The following is a 19253-nucleotide window of genomic DNA, read 5'->3' on the forward strand; positions in this document are numbered from 1 at the left end:
CAGGAATGGGGCTGCTCCTGTTGACACAGATGAAAGGAAATTTATATCAAGGAGAAATCCTAGCATATCCATGGCAGGGAACGTGGTGAGCAGACATTTTGCAGAATTCTAGAAGCGGTCTCACTCAGAAGCTATCTCCAAGCCCCTGCTGCTGTGTGAGGAGGTCACCGTGATTCCAGCATCAGAATTTGACTCCTTTGGGCTTTCTTGCAAGTCGAGAGGGCTCAGGCCAGCTTGGCCAGAAAAAAGCCCTGGGGGAGCAAGAGCTGGAGGCTTCCTGAGGGTGGAAGAGGAGACTGGGAGAGACAGAGCCCTTGCCTGGGATTTCTGGGCCCCACTGGATCTCCAGGTGCAGCTTGAATCTTGAAGCTGTTACGAACCCCTCGGGAAATGCTGCGGTCCCCTCCTTGTCCTTTCTGTTTCTTAAGGGCCAAGGGGAGTCACAGGATGGGTCTGCGATACGGCCTATAGTGCCCAAGTTGGCACTGCATCAGCTCAGGAGACTCCAGGTTCAAGCTCACTTGAAGTCATAATGAAGCCCTTCACTTCTCTGTTCCATCACCAGCAGCCCAGCTCTTGCAGTGAAGGCATGGAAAGTGGCAGCAGCTGTAGCCACATTTTTGGGAGCAGGCAGACAAGAACAGCAGAATAGGCCTCAGGGAGGAGCTGAAGGGCCCAGGACTCCTCTTTTTAACCAAAAGCCATTTAGCTGTAATTGATGAATGGACGGTCTCCCTGTTCTCACTGGATTGGTTGGCTGAACAGCAGCCTGTCACAGAAAGTGGGGTGGAGGTGCCTCTGTGCTCCTCAGGGTCTTCTCGATGGCTGTCACACAATGTGGCCTGCTGAGCGGGGCAGGGTCCTTGTGAATGGTGCGCTCATCCGTCTAACTTCTCTTGTTATCTCTGACTCACTGATGCGCATGCTGCCCTGCATCCCACCCCCACCCAAGACAAACCTGCTTTGCCACTTTGGTGCCGCCTCCTGGGCCACCAGGTGATCACCTCTTCCCAGCCTTGCCTATGTTTCTGCTCCTCATCCCACAGCGAGGGGGACTCAGATGTGGACTCAGAGCTGGAGGACCGGGTCGACGGGGTCAAGTCATGGTTGTCCAAAAACAAGGGGCCTTCCAAGGCGGCTTCCGATGATGGCAGCTTGAAGAGTTCTAGGTGAGCATGTGGCCTTAGGTGGGAGGAAAGGCCACCTCGTGCCCCAGGGATGGATGAGCAGCGCCTTGATCCCAAAGAGGGTGGGCCTCACGCCACCTGCGTCTCTCTCTTGCCTGGTATGTGCGTGAGGGGCCCAGGCCCGCCCCTGGCACATGAGATGAGCACAGGAGGCCTGGTTTCTTCTTAGTCAGGGTCTGCGGCACCCTTAATTTTCCGAGGTAATGTTTTCCTACCAGGCTTCAGGGCTTTGGTTTGGTGTAGGTTTAACTTCATCCCCACTTATTCATTCAACAAATGTTGAACGGACTACCTGATGGTTTGGGCCCTTGGAATCAAGACTGAAATGGGGCACAGGGGGACTCTGGATCCCACACCCTGGACAAGGCCAGTCCGGGCCGGCTGTGGACCTCTGAGGTCTTAGTAGGAATAGCAGCAGAAAAGGCCCCAGTTCCCCTGACTTCCCTGTCACAGCTACAGACACATTTCTGTCTTTCTCTGCCCATTCTCTTCTTCTTCTAGTCTCTTCACTCACCCTCCACCATGCTTTCTGCTAACACCCATCCACTGGGGGAACTTGCTCCCCTATTTTCCAGCCCAGTCACAGTCTTCTGATCACACAGGCAGCTACCCCTGAAATCCAGGTCTCCAATTCCCATCCCTCACCTACGGGCCAGCCGGGGTCCTCTGCTCCCACCCCTCCTGTGGCCACTTCCCTGCTGACTCCCCCCTCCCAACTCAGAGCCATCCTGATCCCCCAGGGCACGCCGTTCCACCTCCTCCCAGAGAGTGCTGGGTGAGCTGGGTAGAAAAAGTAATCCTTCTCCTTCTCCAGCTCCCCTGAGGCCCCTTCCCAAGTCCAGCCCCTCACCGCAAGCACCCAGCGGCCCCCTCTAATTGGTTTAATTTACTCAGCCAAACAACATTTTGTTATTGCAGATAATGCCACCTTCCCCGCCCCACTGTCATTCACCATGGCACAGCACCAGGCTCCAGGTAGTTGACAATGAAATAAATTGAACTAGACGTTTTCGAGGGGAAAAAGTGATGAAATAGAACAATAGTCTAATTTACATGACATTCTCCATGAAGCTATTTTCACTGACGCAAATTATTTTGCTTCATTTCCTCCGACGCTCTCATGGCCACTTTGCCAGGGCCGCTGCCGAGTTCTCCTCCTTTCTCCCTCCCCCGGTGTCTTTATTCTCTACGTTTAATGCTTGTTTCTCTCTCTCATTCTCTCTCTGCTGCTGCTAATCCACTCCCGGTTCTCTCCTCCCCGGCCTCACCCCCGCACAGCAGAGCGGCCCTCAACACCCTGGGGAAGGAGGGCAAGGGGGTGGAGGAGAGGCCGGCCTCCGTGCTGAGCTCCCTGAGCTATCGGAAGCGGCTCACCCTGAAGGACTCCATCGGGGGCACTGGGGATGAGGATTCGCTCTTCACCACCCTGAGCGAGCGGCCAGCCTCCCCCGAGAGGCCCCCCCGGAAGGCCCGCGGGGGCCCCAAGGAGGAGCTGGGCCTGGGCAGGAAGTCCGAGGAGCCTGAGGAATGTGGCTCCGTCTTCTCCGGGGTCGGGGGCTGCTCTAGCCGGGGGCTGGAGAAGCCGTGGGGCTCAGACTTTGACCGGGCCTCGGCCGTCTCTGCGCCCGTCAGCCGGGCCTCCTCGGCCACACAGCGTGGCTCCGGCGAGGATGGGGCCTGCTCCTCCATGAGCTTCTCGCTGTCGGGCTCCCCCAGTTCCCGCCGCAGCACCTCGAGGCTCGACAGCCTGTCAAGGACCCTCAGCCCTTCCTTGGGCCGGGCCTCAGCCCTCAGCCGGGAGAGCCCCGATTCCCGCCTGTCCCTGGGCCGGAGCCGCCTGGATGATTGGGACGATGGAGCCAGTGTGGCCTTGAGTGAGGCCCACTCACAGTATAGCTACCCGTCTCTGGCCCGCAGTCTGTCGGTGCCACCCCAGCCCCGCATCTCCGCCTCCGCCACGGATGAGTCTCTCGGCTCCAGTATCCGCCCCATCAGCCGTCGCTCCTACCTAGACCCAGACCTGGAGGCTGCCATCAATGAGGTCTTGAGCTACAAACCTGTCCCGTTCCACCGGAGCAGCCTGGAGCCTGACTCTGAGGAGGATGACCGAAAGAGCATCCAAAGTACCCGGAGCGCCCAACTGGACCCCCCGGAGAGAGCCACCAGTATCCGCCGCTCAGCCTCTGCTGCGGACGTCTCTCGGTCCCGCAGCAGCCGGAAGAGCCGGAGCAAGAGAAGGAGCAGCTCCAGCTCCAGCTCCGAAGATTCCTCGGAGCACAGGCGGCGGAAGAAGGGGAGCTCTCGAAAAAGCAAGAAGAAGTCCAGATCGAGAAGGAAGAGAACAGAGACGGAGTCTGAGTCCTCCTCATCGACATCCAGTGGCTCCACCGTCTCAAGCCACAGCCGCTCGAGCGTGAAGAAGGGCCCGGCTGCGGAGGACAAGGAGGCTGGGCAGGCGCGCCGACAGTCTCGGAAGGAGGAGAAGAAGCGCAAGAAAGAGGTGGACAGCCTGATGATGCGGTACCTGTACCGCCCCGAGAGCGACTAGTGCAGTAGGTGGCACCTGGTGTGGAGTGCAGAGCATGGTGTGTGCCGCTTGGTGTGAACTAACGTGCTCCCGTCCCACCCACCACCACCCAGGCCCTTCCTGCATTCCTCGCGGGTAGGCCTGGCCTCGGAGAGCCTCCTGGCTACCTCAGAGAGCGGGGGCCAGCTGAGCTGATTAGTCATTCTGAGCCCTGAGCCCAATCAGCTGAACTCGCTGGTGATGTCCGTCACAGCTCCCACTTATCAAGTCCTAACCCTGGGCCAGGGACCACCCCCTATCCCCCCCGCCAGATACTTGCCATATTTTATTCACTTAATCCTCACACTAACCCCATAACAAATGTCTGATTAGCCCCATTTTATAGAACAAGAAGCTGAGGTTCAGGGAGGTTAAGTTATTTGCCAAGGTTACATAGCTGGTAAGTGATGTTGCCAGGATCTGAATGGAGTCTATTCAGCTGGCCCTTAACTACTCCTCCATACGACCCAAGGCAGAGCACATGAGCAAAATGTTTCCTGTATGTGTCTGGCAGCACCCATACGGAACTTCTGTCCATGACCCTGACACGCTGAGTCCAGGAAAGGGCTCTAGCTGACCCCCGGGCGTGGGTTGGTACATCACTGGCTATCAGCTATTAAGGGGCCTTTTGCTCAGCTCTCCCCCACCTGCAGGTCACCCTCCTCTCTGGCATGTGTCTCAAGCCTAAGAGTGCAAGGCTTACAGGGCTGCAGCGCCCACATCACCGCGCCCTGCAGCAGACCTGGAGATGCCTGACTCTCTCCCCACCCCTCCTACCCGAAGCCCACACATGAGCGTCACCTCATCTTAGCTCATCTTGTAAAGTTTTAATGAATAGAAATTAGCAACTGCTGAGTGACAGCCCCCTCCTGGCTCTCCTGCCTCCCCCAGCCCTCTCCCTGTGGGAGGGAGATCTAGCTGTTAGGCCCTTTATGCCCACACCCCCACTCGGAAGAAAGGCGAAGACTGACTCACTGGAATACTATTGTTGCCAGTTTCCCTGGTGGGTGGTGACATTTGGATCACCCTGGTTATGTGAAGCTGTTTTTGGCGTGGTACCCTCCCAGGGCAAGCTTGCTGCTTCCCAGGAGGTATGACCCCAGAGCACAGCCCCCTGGGGCACGGGCAGTGTTTCCTAGATGCATGAACTAACACACACCTGTCGCGTGCTAGTGGGCCTCTTGTGCAGTGGAGCAGCTGCCCAAGCACACTGACTTGGGCTGGGTTCTACCGAAAGGGACCAGTTTTGTTTTAAGGAATGGAGCCCATGGAAGTGAATGTTACCTGTAGCTATTTGGAGATGGTGATGGGATGGGATTGGGGGGATGGTATGGGGGAGGTGGAACTTGAACCCAGACCAGGCTCATGGCCAACTCAGATTCTGTGGGCCCTGAGCTGCTCCGAAACCAAGCCCTTGGGCTTACCCCTGCTCTGTCATTCCCCCCATGTGGCAGATGGTTGCAGGATGCTCTGGGAAGAGTTGGAAGCATCTCAATTGCACTAGGGAGCTGTTGTCAGCACCACAGTGAGAAAAGGCAGGGGTCATAATATTGTGTCTACCATCTCAGCCCTTCCTTCCGCAGCCCTGCTGAGTGCCCTGCTCCCCTAGCACGGGAAATCAGCTGATGGGCCATGGGAGGAGGTTTGGAAAGCAGAGAGGGCCAGGCCCTTCTGAGCACGGTACCAATACCTGAAGAGGGAGACGTGGGCCTAGGCAGGCCATCCCACACCGACCAGCAACTGGTGGATTTCAGACCCCAGTGACTCAGCCCATCATCACCCTTGACCCAGCAAGAGCAAAAACACACAAAGCCTGTTTCTTCCCTCAGCCACCAGCACAGTTCTTGTCCACCAGGAAAGCAGGAGTAGTCCTGAAACCCTACACACCGCCACCTCCAACAAGGACTGGATTCACTGCGGCCAGAGTGGGCACCAAGCCAGAAGCTAGCCAACCAGTACAGAGCTGGCAGAGAAGGTCCAGGGGAGGGAGGACCTAGTTGGACTCAGCATGAATGGCTTTGGGTGAATAAACTGCCAAGAGTGGGGGCAGTTTAGCTTCCCACCTGGTGATGGGGACCTGCAAGAATGCAGAACACGAAAGCATCCATAGCAAAGGCAAGGGGAGGGGGCTGCTCGCCCAGTGGGAATTAGCTTATGCACCAAATCGTTTGTGACAGCATTGAGCAGGAGACACTGGCTTGTGAGGAGGAAAGCTTTTGAAACAACGTGGTTAAAATGTTCAAATTGCAGCCCTGACTCTTGCCCCAGGGAAGGGAGCCAGCTGCCTGCTGTTGACTCTCCAACAGCTGTGGCTGTAGAAGCCACAAAGGAAACTGGCTAAAGAGCACCCAGGGTGGGAGCAGGGGTGTCTTGTGGCTGCACAGAGCAGGGGAGAGAGGCCTGGCATTTAGCCCTCCCGGCTGCCTCTGCCACTGCACCCAGCATCTGGATGGAACAGTGTTGAAACCCAGCTGTCGTTTATCCAGGTGTCTGCCTGGCAGGCACAGGAATATGGAAGTGGGGTCTGCAGCTCCACTCTGAGGAGAGGTGTGAGGATGGAAAGGAACACCCCATTTGCATCTGGGTCCCAGCCCTGGCATCTACCTCACCCCCCTCTGCCCACAAAATAACCCCACTGTCTTTCCACAAAGCCATTCCTTCCTTTGCCCAACAGCAGACCTTAGCGTTGGGTGCCCAGAAGTTCTGTCTAAAAAATGAAAATAAAATCAGGCTCCCGCTAATTCAGAATTCAAACTACCCAAAAGCTAAAATAACCCCAGTTTTTTCTATGTTGCACAGTCATCGTTGAGCTTTATAATTTTGTCCCTGAGACGTCCCAGAGTCCTTAAGTGCCTTTGGCCCATCAAAGTAAAACTCATTTATGTTCAGACTAGTTTATATTAAATGTGTTTTGTGCTATTCTGATTCCTTTAAAAATGGTAATTCGTTCATGAGAAATACGATAAATATTAACCAGACTGCCCCATTCCTAAACCGTTTTGCATAATTGAACAGGCTCTTCTATCAGGCTCTTCCATCTCCCCAGGGAGAGAGAAAGAAAGACCTGTCTTTACACACCCCCTGGGCTCTCGCCCAGGCCAGTGGGGAGAATGCAGGTTTCATCTGGTTTTCTCCTCAGGTAACCGGTCTGGCAGCAAGGTGGAGTCATCAAAAGGCTTTGAGGGGGCTTCCCTGGTGGCGCAGTGGTTGAGAATCTGCCTGCCAATGCAGGGGACACGGGTTCGAGCCCTGGTCTGGGAAGATCCCACATGCCACGGAGCAGCTGGGCCCGTGAGCCACAATTACTGAGCCTTCGCGTCTGGAGCCTGTGCTCCGCAACAAGAGAGGCCGCGATAGTGAGAGGCCCGCGCAACGCGATGAAGAGTGGTCCCCGCTTGCCACAACTAGAGAAAGCCCTCGCACAGAAACGAAGACCCAACACAGCAATCAATCAATCAATAAATCAATCAATAAAAAAAAAAAAAAAAGGCTTTGAGGTCTAAGGTCCCAGGTTCAGATTTCCATACTGGCTGTGTGACCTTAGGCAAGGTGCTTCGTCTCTTTGAACCAGCTTCCTCATGCCATTTCATGTGGTGAAGAATAAGATAGCACATCCAGAGTGCCTAAGACAGTGTCTCACATTACAGGAAATACTCAGTGATGAAATCCTTTCTTCAACACAGTTGGAAAAGCTGAGCATGTGGTTCTTTCTTGCAGAACGCTGTGTCCTCCTCTTTTGGTTTGGAGATAGAAGAACTTGGAAAGCGCTAGTAAACAAGGGCCTTCCTCAGATTCTTAAATCAGAATTTTAGACAGTGGGATCACAGGAGTCCTGTTTAATACTAGCGGAAGCTCTCTAGGATCTGGAAGCAGGGCTGTGTCCCTGAGAGCACTGGGCAGGGAGGGGCCCATTGAGTGCAGGGCACTGGTAGGGGTGGAGCCACCCTGGGCTGCATTTTCTGCAGCATTGCTGAAATTACAGTGCACTTGTACTGGCAGAGGCAGTGGAGGTGGGAGGGGCAGGGGAAGGCTGCTCTAAGGCTTTGGAAAAGAAAGAAAAGAGAAGGTGACTAGAGGTGGAAATGAGATCCCATCCATGCTCAACGCCATGAGTCTGCTCCATCCAGGGAGTAATGCTTCTTCATATCTTGGTCAGGGGAGAGCGCGAGGCTCCCAATGGCCTGATGAAAGCCTTGGGGTTGGATTATGGTACCAAGAAAGGGATGACTATGCCACCCTGAAACAGAGGTCTTACCAGCTCCTACATCCTGAGTCTCTGTTCCTTGTGAGTAGATGATATCATGGTCAAGGGCAGAAACTCTCACCGGCCTTAGGAAAACCTGATTAGGAAGAAGGGTTATGATCTGGGAGTATTCAATGGGGAAAGCCCCTCCTTCTTAGAAGGACTCTTTTTGGGAGGAACTTTACTAAGACAGGTTGTAGTCGTGTAACCACCAGACCTGCAGTCTCCAAGTCAATGCAGTCCATGGACTGCCTGTATCAGAATCTTCTGGGGAGGGAGATGAAAATGCAGAATTCCTGGGTTCCACCCAAGAGCTAGCAAATCAAAACTTCTCAGGAGAAGAACCCAGGGATCTTGCAGCCAATTCTTACGCACATTCAAGTTCGAGACCCACTGCTCTTCAGCATTGCTTTCCTCGGAGTTGTAAAAGGTTTCAGAGTCAAAACGATGTGCTCCTTTCTCTTACTACTCTGAGTATCTTCTGGGGAAGCCAGGGAAGTCTTCTACTTCTCAATTTGTGACTTTGGGGGAATGCTGTGACAGGGTTTGGGGGGCCTCCTCAGGACCAAAGGCTTTGGTGCTGGATGTAAAGAGCATCCTTCCTCTGTGACCTCATTCCTCTCTCCCTGCAGCCCCACCAGCTACTGGAAGTCCCTTGCCCCTGACCGGTCAGATGATGAGCACGACCCTCTCGACAGCACCTCCAGGCCCCGATACTCCCACAACTATCTGAGTGACAGCGACACAGAGGCCAAGCAGACAGAGACCAACGCATAGCCCAGGGGAGTGGTGTGCACCCCTCCCACCCACGGCCTACTGCTGCCACGGCGCCTCTCCCGGGAAATGGCGGGGCACGGGTCTCCCCCACCTGACTGCTGATCTGCATGGGAAACACCCGACCCTCTTCGGTCAGGGGGCTTCCCAGGCAGTGGGTATCTGACGTTTCCACGTGGAAGAGGTGGAGGGAAGAGCAGTTCTGAAAAGAGAACTTTCTGCTCCTGCCTTGGGCCACGGTGGATGGCAGGTGGCTTGGCACTGCATAGAGCCAGCAAGTTGACCTCCATCTCAGCCTCACCTCCCCCCCGCCCCCCCCCCCCCCCCCCCCCCCCCGCTCAGGGACGGTGGACAGATTGCCTACTGGGACATTCTTGGGTTGCTGGGTCCATGGGGAGGGGTTTGGGGTGGGAACAGCAATTCCTTCCCCATGACTTGGGGGAGGGCTTTCTCTTCTCAGTGCCTGCTGTCTTATTACTTTTTAATTTAAATACCCAACCTCTCCATCACAGCTGCATCCCTGAGAGGGGGAGGGGGCTGTGGTGGCAGCCGGCCGCCTCCCCTTACCGGGAATGACTAGGGGAACCTCAGCTTCATCTTTACTCTTCAGAGAGCAGTCCTTTCTCTGTGCAGCTGGAGAGACCCATGAGCAGAGCTGGGCCCAGGTTCTTAAGAGTCCGTGTGGGGAGGGGCTCTCAGGTGCTTCTGGGTTCGAGCTGAGCAGGCCTACACAGACGGGGGTGCATCTGTACCAGCCAGAACTTCCAGCCCCTACCCTTCTTTGTCTCATCAGTGTGTTAAGTGCAATGACCCATTGAAGAGTAAACCCATTCCACCTAATGCCAATTCAGGGCTTATCCAAGCACTGCCTCCCTCCCCCTCTGTCCAAGTTGCCTGGATCACAAGCTCAGCTTGAGAGGGAAGGCCTTGGGTTGAGGGCTCGTGATCAGAAAAACTGAAGATGGAAGCTTTGGTCAGTACTGATGTGTATTAGATGCGAATCCTCACCCTGTGTCCTGAGCCTGAGTCATTTTTCTTCTTCCAGTCGCCCTGCCCACACGCACTTATCCCAGACATAACATGCAGACTGACAGTCCCAGCTCCCACCCTAAAGATCATCCTACCAACACCACCAGACAGGGGCCCAAGGGCAGTGCCTGGTGCCACTCCCATCTGCTGTCTCCCCTTCTCTCCTGCAATTGGTTTGTACTCATTGGGCTGTGCTCTCTTCCCCTGTTTACCTGATGTATGGAAATAAATGTCCTTTTTCTCCTGGCTCTGCCAATTTTCCTGCCTGTTCCTTCAGGCTCAGGTAAAGTCCAGGGTGGTCACAGGGGAGCAGAGTGAGGACTCTGGTGGGGACCTGGGGGAATCACCCTCATCCCTGACCTGCTCCCACATCAGACCAGTGCTGCTCAGAGAGCTTGGCAGGTCATCTGGAGCAGGCGGAGGCAGTGGATGAGAGGATTGGTCAAGGAAGACACAAACCCCACCTTTTATTTTAAGAGCCCGTGGATTGTAATTCAGTTTGGCAGAGCCGTCCAGGCCTTGGCCTACCCTGGCCTCCACTTGGGAATGTTGAGGTCCCTCTGATTGTTAAATCTTGCCAATTACAGAGATCCTATCTTCTCTCTCTCTCTCTCTTTTTTTTTTTTTTTTTTTTTTAAGTTTAGTCATCCCAAAGATGACTTTCTGATCAACACTTGGCAGAACTCTCTCTGGCCTCCAACCCCATTGGCCACAGGGCAACTTGAATAGGCTGGGCGTGCTGGCTTCTCCACCCTGCTCAGTCTCTGCCTTCATGCCCCAGTCCACACGTGGTTCCCTCACTGGCAGCTGAGAGGCAGTGGGCAAGAAACAAATGACTCCCTCCTCCTCCTCTACCTTCTGTAATGTGACCAGCTATAATCCCTGCGTGCATGAAGTATTTACAGCTGGTCGATCAGGCTCCTCTGGTTTGGACAGGTAGGCAAGAAAGGGTATCAGGCCTGATGCTGACGCTCTGGTGATGTCACCCACCCAGAAAGGGGCAAGAAAGGGAAAGAAGGGGAAATGTCATCCCCAAAATGAATGGGAGAGAAGTGTGAAGTGGCTGCATCTTGAACAAAAGAAACCTCCCCCAAGGTGGAATAGAGAAGGTAGTAAAAGTGAAGTCATTTTTTTTTTAAACTGCTGGCTCCTCACGTTCAGTTCTGTCACTCACATCTTTTACTCCTGCTTTCAGACAGCTCGGTGCACTTTTTTCCTCCCAGGAACTGGTGTGACCAAAGTCCCTGCTACCTACAGACAAGATCCCAACTCTGCTCACCCACACTGACTCAGGCCTTTGGTTAATTATTGATAGAAAGTCCCAGCATCAACCTCTAATAGCCTGCCCTGGGGCGGAGGGCTTTGTTCAAGTCAGAAAATATGTATTATTCATCTGCTCATTCACTCAACAGTCAAATATTTCATAACTGCCCGCTATGGTCTAGGCACTGTTCTAAGTGCTGGGGATGGGTGAGGTCCCTTCCTTCAAGAAGTGGATATTCTAGTGGAGGAGTTAAACACAAAAAATATGTGTGTCTAACCTCCTAATATGTGCAAGCTTTGGGTGAGTAGAAAGGAGTACATCATAGTGTTTGTCCTCCAGGGAGTCATGTGTTAGGGCTAGGGCAGATCCCTTTGGAAATAATAACATGAGACATAAAAGGACAAGTTGCTTTGGGCAAGTTATGAGGGGAGACACTCTCACTGAGAGAGGGTGGGGAGGGACTGGGAAGGCTTCTAAAAGGAGCTGGTATTTTGAGCTGGGGCTTGAAGAAAGGATAGCACTTCCACAGGTAGATATTGCTGGGATAGGTGTGCTGGGAAGAAAGAAGAACTTGAGCAAAGGCCCTGAGGCTGGGAAATAGAGGTGGTGGCAGGGAACTCCACAGGCTGTCTGGGGAAGCTGGACATCACCTCACATGACCAACACTTCTCCAAGCTTCAGCAAAGGCCTTCGGCCAGCATTCTGGGCTCCAGGCTGGGAGGAAGGCAATTCCCTCTGCACAAACTCCTCAGGGAAGTCCAGGGACCTGCAAGGCCATCAGAGCCCATCTTCGTTTGGGGTATGCCTTCAGAGCTCTGTAAGCTCCTGCCCTCACCTGTGCACTCATGGTCGCTCTGGTACCTAAAATGTAAGTGATTCCCACAAAACAGGCAGCAAATCTGTCCCTGTGCCAGGCTCAAAGCCGCCTCGCTAGATTTTCCTCTCTAATCTCAGACCCTCAGGATTGCTCTGAATCCTGGATAAGAGGCATTGGGAGGGGGGGACCCTGTGAGGCTCCCCATGGTGCCCAGTCTGTGCCCAGAGACGACAGCAGCACATGGTGACTCCCAAACTACCTCCTTTTGTCCTGTGTCCTCTTGGCAGATGATCCCAGTTGTCCTTCCCCCATGCCCCACCCCCATGCCTGGTGGCACAGACACTTAGCGATTTGCTCCTTAATTGTCCCCTAGCTAGGCTGCGCAGGTGCCGCTCTTTAATCTCTCCTGATAAATGAATCGTGCCTCTCCTTTAATCATATGTTCATATCCAAGCCAATTTGAATCCATTTGGCAGGGAGTGTGTTGCAAGAGATGCCATGACTGCTGCTTCTCCCCACCCAGGGCCCTGGAGCCAGCGCGTCTGCTGTCCTCACCCTCAGCAAAGAGCCCAGGAGACCCATCCAGGCGAAGGATCTCCTACCTGAGTGATGGGGACTTTTCAAAGTCAATCATTCACTCCTGTCCTCCAAGCAGGCCCGTGTGGGGCTGGAGGGAGATGGATTCCCAAAGCCTCAGAAGTGGGAGGGACAGGGTGAGTCCACAGCCTTCCTTGGTCATTGAAGAAAGGGCCCCATTATCACCCCTGGGAGAAAGTGCTGCCTTAAATCTAACCCTAATCCTTTCTGTTCCCCTTTCATTTCCTCTGAGCTGGTTCTCAGGGAAGCTGCGACACTTTTTACATAGCAACGTATTCCAGACCAGTCTATGATCATTCGTCCTTGCCTGCTACTGCTACTGGCTGCCACCCCCAACGCCTTTCATCTTTCCCCAGGAAGTCTTCTTTTCTAAATCCTCCAGCCTGGTGCGCAGTCCAGGACATGCTTGGTAATGTACCAAGTTCTCCCATGTTTGGGGCTGCTGCTTCTTTCACCTACGGAGTGGTGTCCCCCGACGCTAGTGGAAGCAAAACAAAACCAGACGAATAAAACCTGCTAAACTGAGCGCTTCTGCCGCTAGCACTGAGACCTTGGAGAAGAGGCTTGACCTCTTGGGCCTCAGTTTCCCCATCTGTAAAACAAGGTGGAATTGCTGGCAAGAATCTTTTGGATCCTAGGTTCGGACAGAGCCCCTCAGTGCTGCCAACAGAACCTCTCACCCCCACCTTTTTATCATCCTTGGTGAGGAGCCGGAGGGACCGATGGGTGGCGCAAGTGGGGCCGGGAGAAGACAGACGTCTTCTCCCAGCGCGAGGGCTGTCTGGGCTTGGTTCCGTCCAGCAGCCCCATGCGCCTCCGCGTCCTCTTCATTTCCTTTCTTTTTTCCTGGCTGGTTCTGCCTGTCCAGGCAAGCGCCCTCCGGTTCACTGGGAACCCGGGCATATTAGCATATTCATGTCTCATTTGCATGACCTCGGCCTCCGGAGCACGGACCCTCTGGCTCCGCCTCCGTCTGGAGGTTCCCCGCCCCGTCCCCCACCCGCCCCCGCGCGCTTCCCGGAAGCCATGCCCCTTAAAAGGTCCTTGAGCCTGTGACAGGACCGAGCCCGTCGGCGTTGCCCTTGAAGGATTCCAGAAGCATAAGGACAGGTCTCCTCGCGCAGCAACCCGACGATACTGTTCCCCGCCCTTTTAAGGGCTGCTGGAAGTCCTCAGCAGGAGCTGAAGCTGTGTAGCGACTGGGGCTGAGGGGCCTGCCCGGCCTGTCAGTAGTGACCCAGAGGATGAGGAGGACAAAATCAGTATAACCATGGTGAGCACCTACTATGTCCCCAGTGCTTATACACTTTGCCTACATCTCATTTAACCTTTATCACAACTCTGTGAAGTGTCATTGTCCCCGTGAGGAAACAGGCAGGGTCCTCAGCTTGGTTTCAGCAACTGGCCAGGCGTCTCCGAGCTACTCTGGCCTTGTCAGAGGGTGAAGGGGGAGGCGAGAAAGCCAAGAATTGCTGTCATGATCCTCAGCTCAAATCACTGTGTGCCTGGTGTTCACCAAGGCCTGCCCTTAGAAAGGAAGCACTTCTTGACAGTTTTGGGGGGAAATGTCAACCTCACATTTGTGTTGCTCCTTAACAATTCTCAGAGCATCCCCCATACATGATCACATTTGTGTTTCAACAACACGGTGCCAACAATATGAATAACAGTTCCACATGGCCTGGAATGCATTTTTTTTTCATTTTTTTTTTTAAATTTATTTATTTATTTATTCATTTATTTATTTTTGGCTGCGTTGGGTCTTTGTTGCTGTGCGCAGGCTTTCTCTAGTTGCAGCGAGCGGGGACTACTCTTCGTTGCGGTGCACAGGTTTCTCATTGCAGTGGCTTCTCTTGTTGCAGAGCACGGGCTCTAGGCGCACGGGCTTCAGCAGTTGTAGCTCGCAGGCTCTAGAGAGCAGGCTCAGTAGTTGTGGCGCACGGGCTTAGTTGCTCCACGGCATGTGGGATCTTCCCGGACCAGAGCTCGAACCCGTGTTCCCTGCATTGGCAGGCGGATTCTTAACCACTGCGCCACCAGGGAAGCCCCTGGAATGCATATTTTAAGCTCTATTCACCTCAATCTAATTTCATTACAGTACAATGGAACAATCCAGACCATTCTCTGGGATTTGATCTGGGAGGAGTGATTTCCAGAGCAATAGCCATTTTGGAGTTAAAAAGGATGCTAGATTTATTTAGAAGGAATTTTACAGAGAACTTGAGTCTTCTGTAGTGTCAGCCCCAGTGATGGGTCATATACATGAGGGAGATTCCAAAAAGGATGTGTGCTTTGCAATTGAAGTCAGTGACATAAATCTCCCAGCGGAATACTTAAATGCGTGGATAGAATTTGCTTTAGATATCAAAAGTCAGCTATGACAGTTTGGCAAAAAAAAAAAAACCTCAAAAAGGATATTAAGTTTTGACACCATCCAGGCAAATTATATTTGAGGTGGTTTAAGAGTCAAAGAGTTTCCACATTTTAATAAATTTTTATATGTTTTGTGCCACATCTACGATCTGACTAGATTAGAAAAAGAAGCAAATGGATTTGCGGAAGAGAGGACACAAGGGAATTTGAAAGTGGAGAATTTAAAAAAAAAAAAAAAAATCCTGGTACGGGAATACAGCCAATAGATTCAGAAATTTTACCTCTTTGAAAGACAGGTCAACAACTGATGACGAGGCAAATATAAAACTGTACGTGATGAAATAGGCCTCATGGCTCATATTTAATCCTGGGGACTGGCATCAGTTACAGGTTGGCACCCTTGCTTAAGAGCTGCTTCTGGCCCCCACAGGAATAGTGTCCTCTGGAGAGCAAGGGAGATTGACCCTAGTGAGTGGCACTGCCCTGGAAGGTTCTGCACTAGAAGCACAGGTCCATGGCCTTCTTTTGAGGGTCCAGGAGCTCATCTGTGGGGGCTGGTCTTTCCAGTGAACCACATACTGAGCCACTGGACAGGATTTAAGAGTAGAAAAGGAGTTTCCGCCCCCAGGCACTGGCAAAATAAGCCTAGAGAACCAACTCGAAAGTGAGGCAGTCTTAAGCTCTTTGAATGGGTTCTTAAGGGAACATGTACACATGACAAAAGTACATGTGAAAACAGATAAATAGATAAACGTTAGATGAGACTTCTGAAAAATAGAAATAGCTTTGTTTGGGGATGTGGGATTATCGATGAAGTATCTGTGCTTGTAATAGAGTTTTCATACAATTTTTCTTTTAAGTCAGTACAGATGTGTATCTGTGTCAAACACCAAAGAAGGCCCCAAATTGTCATATTAGTGTGACTATAAGAGTAGCGTCTTTCCCGGCATTGCATATATAGAAATAGTAGCCCTGGGCGGGGGGTAAACCATGTGGCAAAGCTGCTTAGAAACTGCTTAGATCCCTTGCTCAGGGAAAGCCATTCTTAAAGCAGCAGGCGTCTCTTGGCATGGCTGAGAATGGAAGCTGAAAGAGGAACAGATTGGAGGGTGGAACTTGAACAGGGTATTTAGGGGAGAGGAGCAGTGGGGGAGGGGGAGATAAGAGCATCCAGACATGGCCTCCCATGCAGCCTGGAGCCCTGAAGGTGACAGGTTTATGCAAGGAGACTCGTGTTGATGAAGGGACCGGTGATGGAGTGGGGTGAGGAGAAGCCGAGAGTCAAGAAGGTCATTTAGGATATTTGTGTTATGGTTATATACTTTTTTTTTTTTTTTTTTAAGATCTGTAAGGGTGGACATGACTCAACGGCCAGACTGTGCCTGGCTAATGGATTCCTGCTTCTCATACCTGACTCCATCTAAGAAGGTTTAGCCCCTTAAGGAAAAAGTATTTTCGCTGTTTCAGAGAGTCAAGTGACCGGTGAGTTCTCTGAGAAAATGAGAAGGTATTGGTTTTAGAAGGGGAGGACTCGGGGTTCAGACCTCGCATAAGCTCTGGGAGGAGTAAGTCTCCTGGGGCCTGGAGGTGATCTTCATCTCCCTCCCCGCCCCCACTCCTTGCTCCCCAGTAGAAATCAGCTACAAATCTCAGCTTGTTGGGAACAGATGGCCTTGGCTGACGAATAAGCCACCGCAGGCTGCTCCACCTGTTCTCGGGTTGGAATAATCAGCTCGAGACAAACATCGGCGCTGAAATAACTCATGGCAGCGGGTGATGCGCAGGCACAGATTCCAAAAATCTCTTAAATAGACCCCCTCCAACTCTCTCCCCTGCCCAGCCCCTAGAGGCCATCAGGGAAAGGTAATGGAGCGGAGGAGAGAGAGAGCCGCAAGCTGAGCGCGACGGTGGAGCTGGTGGTTGCTCCGGTGGAGGTGGGGTGGGGGCGGGGCTGAGTTCGGAGGGGCGGGGTGGGGGTGGGGGAGGGAATACCTTGCACCTCGGCAGGGCGGGAAGTTATTTCTCAAGAGCATGTGGAGAACGTGGGAATGGTTGATCCATGTCAGGGACAAGTGTGAGGAGATCCAATCTGTCGGTGAGAGTAGAAAACTGAGAATTTGGGATTCTTGTGAATGTGTTCGTTAAAGAAGTGATATGCAAATGAGATCAAGCTACCAGCGAATCTCTCAGCAGCTCAGACAGCTCTGCCGGCAGCCGCTGGGGGTGGCTGCCTGGGTGCCCGTACTTCTATGGACTGGTGTTCAGCCTCCCTTCACGTCCTTGATGAAGTCTGCTGGGCTAATGTTCCCTGACAGAGGCAGATGAGCCCGTCGCGGGGGTGACAGCGCTGGGAAGCAGTGGTGACGGCTGGCGGGGGGAGGGGGTGTTGCCGGCTGAGATGGGGGCCTGGCTCCTGTGGAGTCAGTCGAGAGAGGGCAGGGATTGAGAGAGAAGAGACAGGCTGATTGCTTGCTCTGGGTGCCTCAGGCAGGCGGCTCCCCTTGGTCCAGCCTCCTGGCCTGATGCATAGAGCCTGAGTCCCCAGAGGCTGTGCTGGGGTGGGGGAGGAAGCCTGAAGGGCTCTTTGGACACCCCCAGTGCATCTCTGACTGCCAGCTCTGGTTCCTCACAAGTGGTCCCTGTGACTCTGCCTGAAGCCTAGGGCGTTGGAGGACAGGGCTCTCACCTATTGTTTAGGGTCCCACAAACCTGGTCTCCTTAAAGTCAGTTGTGCCCACAGAGGTGCCATGGTGGCCCCTTTCCTGCTGAGTGCCTGGCTCTGGGTTTCTCACCTTGCTGTATATTAGAAACACTCAAGGAACTGTTTTTGTTTTGTTGTGTATACAAAGAGTAAAAAACATAGTATAATGAACTTTATCCACCAAACAGCTTCAACAATTTTCAACACAGAGTGAATCTTGCTTCATTTGAACCTGGCCCACTTCCCCATTCCCTTGGCTTATTTTGAAGGAGACCCCAGATATGATATCACTTTGTTACAATGAAGATATTTGTTTAGTATCTACCCCTCAAAGAAAAGAAAATGACTCCTTAAAATGTAATCACAATACTCTTATCACACCTAAAAAAAATTATCAATAACTCCTTAGTACCAAATATCCAGTGTTTAAATTTTCCTGATTTTAAATATTAATAATGTAACAAATTATATATATATTTTTTAAAGTTAGCTTGTTCAAATCAGCATCCAAACAACATTGAGGAGGTTTTTTTTTTGGCCACTCAGCGCGGCATGCAGTGTCTTAGTTCCCCAACCAGGGATCGAACCCATGTCCCCTGTAGTAGAAGTGCAGAGTCTCAACCACTGGACCGCCAAGGAAGTCCTATCATTGAGGAGCTTTTTAAGAAATACTATTGTGCCCAAGGCCTTCTCCCTCAGGGATTCTGATTTAATTGGCCTTGGGTGGGGCCCAAGCATCATATTTTTTAAAGCTCTCTTGATGGTTTTAATGTGCAGCCAGGGCTGAGAAGTGCTCTACCTTTCCCCCTACCAGTTTCCTGCCGACTCCTCATCCAGGCTATTAAATACTTCTCCTGCCTCCTGCCAGTAGACCAGAGCAGTTGGCACTAATACGCCTACCTGGAGGAGTCGAAGGCTGCCCATCTTTTCCAGGCTTCTCTTTCCAGGTGGGCTCGAACTCTCTATGGACACAAGCATTCCTTTCTCTACAAATTCACATACCATGTAGGCCTGTTCCTATCACTTTCTCCCCTAATATATGCCTGGCGCCTGTTCTGGCCTTGCAAAGCACAGTAGATTTTTTTTTTCTTTCATGAAAATAGCAAAATTCCTGCCTCAGGAAAAAGTGCGAACTTCCCTGGGGGCAGTTTTCATCTGGCTGCTCAAGTGGCTCAGCACTGCGCTGGAGCTGAGAGAGAAGCCTGCTGGGGGCTTCGCAACAGATGTAAGGGAAACCGGGGATTGAGTGGGACTTGAACCCAGCACATTTTGGGGAATCTAAGAAACCTTTCTCTCCTGAAGATGCTGGCCCCAGGAGCATTTCAGAGAATTATGCCCACGTCCTTAGCTCGCAGCCGTCTGCCTGCCTTCCTGTGGCTGCTGCTTCTGTTCGTTCCCCTACCCCTCCACTCCACCTGCCTTTTGGATTTATTCCCCCCTCCTGTGTCCCCCACTCCATGCCTCACTGAATGTTGGTGAAACAAATCTAGTCTAAAATAATGAGCAATCAACTACCCTGATGCTTGGGGCAGGCTGGGCAGGGACTGGGGGGAAAGGGTAGGGAGCTGAATCATTTATAAAGCCTAATAAAGATGCAGATGAGCATGCTGACTAGGAGCCCCAGAGCTGGGCTTATTCATTATTCAAAGTTATGTAAATGCCACTGGGTCCTGCGTGTTAGAATCCTGCCCCTTGTCCCTGC

The 19253-nt window shown here is 52.6% G+C and overlaps 1 protein-coding gene and 1 long non-coding RNA gene across 7 annotated transcripts in view; both read left to right on the plus strand.

Moving 5' to 3' along the window:
• The window catches only part of MYO18A (myosin XVIIIA), a 95036-nt gene extending 85707 nt beyond the window's left edge, over positions 1–9329 (plus strand). For 5 of the 6 annotated variants that reach the window (XM_061176609.1, XM_061176612.1, XM_061176610.1 and 2 more), the window contains 2 exons: positions 1047–1169; positions 8629–9329. In XM_061176609.1, coding sequence (XP_061032592.1) covers positions 1047–1169; positions 8629–8773 — 268 coding nt within the window. In that variant the 3' untranslated portion in view covers positions 8774–9329. Of the gene's footprint in view, positions 1–1046; positions 1170–6892; positions 7200–8628 lie in introns of those variants that run through there. The other variant, XM_061176613.1, reaches the window with a different exon arrangement.
• A 4197-nt stretch (positions 9330–13526) lies between these two features.
• LOC133080564 (uncharacterized) overlaps positions 13527–19253 on the plus strand; it is a 43847-nt gene continuing 38120 nt past the window's right edge. The window contains exons 1-2 of the long non-coding RNA XR_009698540.1: positions 13527–13750; positions 16194–16332. This is a non-coding gene — a long non-coding RNA (uncharacterized LOC133080564). The remainder of the gene's footprint in view (positions 13751–16193; positions 16333–19253) is intronic.

This window comes from Eubalaena glacialis, chromosome 19, assembly GCF_028564815.1.
Source record: "Eubalaena glacialis isolate mEubGla1 chromosome 19, mEubGla1.1.hap2.+ XY, whole genome shotgun sequence".
NCBI lineage: Eukaryota > Metazoa > Chordata > Mammalia > Artiodactyla > Balaenidae > Eubalaena > Eubalaena glacialis.